Here is a 5,082-nt window from a genome sequence, read left to right on the forward strand (position 1 = left end):
TTAAGTTTGATATCCGCGTTCGCTTCGCATAAATGATGAAAGCAGAAGTTAGCTGTGAAAACAACTTATTTTATTTAAAGGATGGTGCCTGGCATAGGCTCGCAAAGTTCTCGATAGGTGCAAACGGCGCGACATAGACTCAAAAGACCGACGCTGATCACGAAAAAAAAAAAAAAAACAAGGATTCGGCTTGAGCATCGAAAGCAGAGCTTTTTATCGCACGACTAAAGAAACTTTAAAACTCAGGCACTCCCCATGACTCCATTCCATCAGTCATTGTGGGCTTTTAGCTACAAATAGCCGTATGTGGACCACCGCCAAGCAGTGATATCAGTATCCCTGAATAATTCATGGCTCTTCCCAGGCACGTATCTAGGGGGGGGGGGGGGGGGGGGGGGCTAAAATCGCGCTCAACCCCCCTCCCCCAGCAGAGTTCTTTTTAGGCATCACCCCCCCCCCCCCCCCTCGGGCTTCGCCCTATACAACTGCCTCGGGCCCCTCCCGAAAAAAATTTCTGGCTACGTGCCTGGCTTTTCCACACGTGATACGGCCTTTGTACACGTCCACATGTTACCCCAATCAGCGATATGGATTTAGAAGCTCGGGCCAATAGAAATTTATATAAGTGGTAGAATTTATCCAGTCATTCCAGATGTACCATAGTCAAACCTCATTTATTGACTCATTGTGAAGTGCGATGCCTGCTAGCTTCAGTGCCGCTAAGCGAATAGCGGTGACCTGTTCGCGGCCGCTTGTCTGAGACGCTGGCACGCATATACGATCCGTTCCAAAAGTTCTCAGGCCAAGGAAGGCGCTACGACCGTACGGCGATGACGTGACCGCTGCTATTCGGCATAACTTTGCTTCAAAATATGTCCCGGATGAATTCCGCGAACGCTTACAAGCTCGCGTGGACAAATTAACGCTGTCCTTTCGCCAATAACGTAAGTATTTCACCAGTATACCACACTCTGGTCGCACCCAGCGTTCATCGTGCACATGTGGTATTGCGTGCGGTACTACATGGTACTACAGCTGTTCACGAAATGGCGGGAGACGTCACCGGGCAGCCGCGATGACGTCACATTGTACTTTATGCTCTCTGGGATCGAAACTGGAAGAGGTGACGACATGATTGCAATTTTTCACGCGCATGGGCTGAGTACAGTTGTTACAGTTGCACATTAATTCAAAGGGCTGCATGTTTGAGGATTGAAAATGGAAGCGAAGAATGCAGTCCTCAAAGTTTGAGCTTCGTTATTCTATTCCGCCACCAATATTGCTTAAGGAAAGTAGACAGACTAGTTTTCGAGTGAGAAAAGTGGCTGCCGTCGATATTCTTTCGTATTCGCTTCTAGGAGGCTAAAGTTCACAGTAATATAGGACGACTTGTCTCCAAACACCTCATATGTACTACGTGAGCCACTTTCTTGGAGCCCAGTTCGCCATTAATTGTACAGATTAATACGCAGGATAGTGCCTATTATGGCTCCCTTTAATCTACATACTTCGAGGTTAAACTGCCCCGTGAGTATCTGCGAAGACGAACGACGGCTCTGCATCTCGCCTCTCTACTTGTTTTGGATACCATTCTTGCACAGTTTTCTAGTGATGTAGTGTATCTATCTGATGAAGTTTATAGGCACTTCAGCCGCTGCGGTCTAACTTGTTTAAGAACTTCGGCTGTATTTCACTGCCGAGCCGAGAAAGAAGTGGTAAACGAGAAAAAAATTGCTGAAGCTCCTAGTGCCCAGCTACACTCTCCCCAAATGCTGAAGGACATGTGTGAAACAAAAAGAAGTATTCAATAATTAAAGAGAGCGTCACCGCAGTCCCCAAATTCCATTGGAATGCGCTTAATAAGAGAAGCAGGTAAGATGTACGCGAACTCTGTCCGAGACGGCATTCGCGGTATGCAGTGGTAATCGTCTCGATCTGCATACCGATGTCGAAGTCAGCGCCGCTTTCGACTTTCCCGTCCAATTAAATCATGGAGTGCTGTTACTGCCCCAAGTTCTATAAACCTAGCGAATGTTAAGGACAAGTCGGGCTTCGAGCAAAAGCATAAACGGCGCTGTAACCGATTGGCATAAATTGTGTCCGCGCAGTCCAGGGACTCGAAAAAGCCTCGCAGCCTCACACTTCACTGTGGAAACGGAGAAACAAAAAAAAAATATACCACAAATATACGAAGGAAGAACCGGTACTCGCGGGCACCTAAAGCTGTGGGAAGGTCGCTGCGGTAAACGTGACCACCATGGGTGAAAATGAACGAGAAGACACGCCAAGCGGCAGCTCATACCCAAGCTTGATGAAATAATGAATATCACCATGCTCGCGCGGAATCGTTCTTTTTTTTTTTTACGATGGATAAGCAGCTAATCACGGAAATCCTTGCCATAATCACGAATGGTTATTACCGCTCGCGAAGAAACAGTGATTAATTTAAACTGTGTCTCCGACGCTATTATATAATTCAACGGCCAAATAGAGGCACATTAACGGCGTGCCTGTCTGCCATTGAAAGTCGTTAATCACGGTAACCTGTTGCCTCCGCATCTTGTTTTCGTGCGCATGCTTGTAGCAAGGTCCCCTCCCTCACAGGTGGACAGCCTGAAAGCTATAAGGAAGGCTGTTTGTAATCAGCAGCACCGACTGGCGAGAATAGCAACGAAGTTGGTTCGTTCGATATTGGAGGGGGGGGGGACACAAGTGAGCGGCGCCGTGTCGCCACAGAGTGCGCCTATCTTTGACGTTTATTGGATGTGTGTGCCCGGGCCATGCTGTGACCTACAGCGAAGGGGCAATAACCATAAATAACCACCCGCTAAAGCAGAGGCCTGGAAAGGGGTGGAGGCCGGCGCTTATAGAGTCGTGCCCAACGTTCATACCTGTCGTCCTTCGCAAGTTTTCCGCATATATAATAGATAGAACAAGGCGAGAACAGCGGTGGTGAACTTAAGTTTTAATTTTTTTTTACGCTTCGCCGAGGACTGTTGTACAGATATTCAAATGTAGTTTCTTTTTTTTTCGTCTTTTTAATTTTTTTCCAAGGAACGATGAAAAAGAACAAAATTGCGTCGCGCATGTTGTTGCAGGTGGCTTGACTAGAATAAAAGAAAAAGGTTCGACGGTCTGGGGGAAAGTATTGATCTTGAGATATTTGGTGCGAAATTCTCTTCGTCGACTTTTGAAGCGAATGCCTGCCCTTTTTAGCAAACTCCCATTTTAGATTTTCAGTTACAAACTTTATATTTGTTGCTATAAATGTTCGCTGCAGCTGAGAGTATGGTTGGTCTGCACTAAGATATCTCAAGTAGCCCCCCTTTTTTTTATCGGGCTATGTTATGCAGCTGACATTCAGCGACTAAATGCCTTTATTGGCGCTAAAAACTGATTCCAAGATGATAATATTATCACCCAGTAACAGAGGGGACACCTTTCGCTTTACAACCGGTCTGGGGTGTGATTTCTAACCGGTTCTTTTTACGATACTTCAAGTTATTATTTTTTTTTCGAACACTAACATTGGTAGCTTTCGAGCGATATGTGTCGCCGGCTCTGGTATCGAAGGTTATATTTATCAGTGACGCAGGACCAGAAGAAAGTGCTTTGAAAAAAAAAAAGGCCGTAACAAAATACGGCACCTGTGCGGTAAACAAGGCCGAGATCACTCACCGAGCGCTGTCGAGCAGTGCGAAAAGGATCAAGGTGATCTTGGCGTGGCGCGCCGTCAACGTGCCATGGACTCCTCCGATGCTTCGGACCATGGCCCCGACCTACGTAGTTGGCGGCATGGCCCAGGCTCGGCAAGCCTGAACCTAGAGCCGTCCATCGACACTGGACACAGGCATCACTTGGTCGCGCTCGACGCCCGGCACATCGCAGGAGGCATCCACTGCGGCACTGAGTCACCGAGACGTGGGCAGACTAGTCTCCTCCCGCAGACTTCTCCTGTGGGCGGGCTTGTAGCTAGTGCCGCGTTTACTATTTCCTCCACCGACTGCGTTGCTTCCGGTTTTTTATCTTCTTGAACTACGCGTCCGTTTATTTGCCCCGGATCGTACGAAACGAGCAGAAAAACGAGTGACACGCTCTTGCTTCTGCGGCCTGCCGTAGTCGTCCACGCGAACGGTACTAGGTCACGAAAAAATGCGATTTCTCGCGAACATGAGACGAGTATCCAGGAAACCGTTCCTCGCATAAAACGAACATGGTTCCGACATTCGGAGCGGCAATTCGAATCTTCTTAAGCACAAACTAAAAGCCGAGCTCTGGTGAAGCCGGAAGTTCCCTACTTGTGAAGGTACCTTGAGGACGGGTGCCTTCCTTCCAGCGGGTCCAGAGGTCAAAGGTCATCGAGAGGTGCAAGACACGCACCCAGCTTCTTTGCTTGCCAGCTCCAAGTTGGAAAAGAAAGATTGAGGACGGTGCCGATCGCACAAGCACGTTCTCCGCAAGTCCGTCAGCGCACGCGACAGGCACAGGCGATGGTCTTCCTTCAAGAGAGACGGGAACTGCGAACACAGCCAACGTCCCGCAACCGCAGCACGCTCGTCCACGTCTTCTGCCACTGTCGCCACGCTGTGCGACTCGCTCAGGTGCGCAGCCGGCTGCTTCGGTAATCCCCTTTCTCAGCGACGGCCTCGCGGCGCGGAAGGCAGAGGAGAAGGAACAAAAATCAAGAGTGGTGCATGTGTGCGTGTGTGTGTGTGTGTGTCTGTGCGTGTGCTCGCGTTTTATCCCCTGCTCGATTGAATGTGTGCTGCCCTTTGCTTCTTCTTTAGCTTGTTCGACGTCGTCCGCGGCGTACCCTTTCCCTCCTCGTGCGCGGACCAGTCGTGAAGGACGCGGCCAGCGCGCGGGACGTCCCATTGGTCTGCACTCGACACCCTCTCGCCCACACCGACGCTCCGGGCCCTCGGGATGGGGCGGACGGCGGCGCGCACGACTCGAAGCGCTTGTCCAGAAAGAGCGACTGGCTTTCCTGCACGGCTTCCGTGTATTGCGCATCGCGGCGTGTATACGTCAGCGGCCTGCTGCAAAAAGAGGGTTTTAGTATAGCGCTACCGCATGCCACTA

General features: G+C 49.7%; 1 protein-coding gene across 2 annotated transcripts in view; it reads right to left on the reverse strand.

Annotated features, from left to right (window-relative positions):
- The window catches only part of Wnt2 (Wnt oncogene analog 2), a 51,200-nt gene extending 46,610 nt beyond the window's left edge, over positions 1-4,590 (reverse strand). The window contains exon 1 of one of the 2 annotated variants that reach the window (XM_077631729.1): positions 3,679-4,590. In XM_077631729.1, the coding sequence (XP_077487855.1) occupies positions 3,679-3,770 (92 nt within the window). In that variant the 5' untranslated portion in view covers positions 3,771-4,590. The remainder of the gene's footprint in view (positions 1-3,678) is intronic. The other variant, XM_077631728.1, reaches the window with a different exon arrangement.
- Positions 4,591-5,082: the final 492 nt, after the last annotated feature.

Source organism: Amblyomma americanum, chromosome 7 (assembly GCF_052857255.1).
Source record: "Amblyomma americanum isolate KBUSLIRL-KWMA chromosome 7, ASM5285725v1, whole genome shotgun sequence".
NCBI classification, from domain to species: domain Eukaryota; kingdom Metazoa; phylum Arthropoda; class Arachnida; order Ixodida; family Ixodidae; genus Amblyomma; species Amblyomma americanum.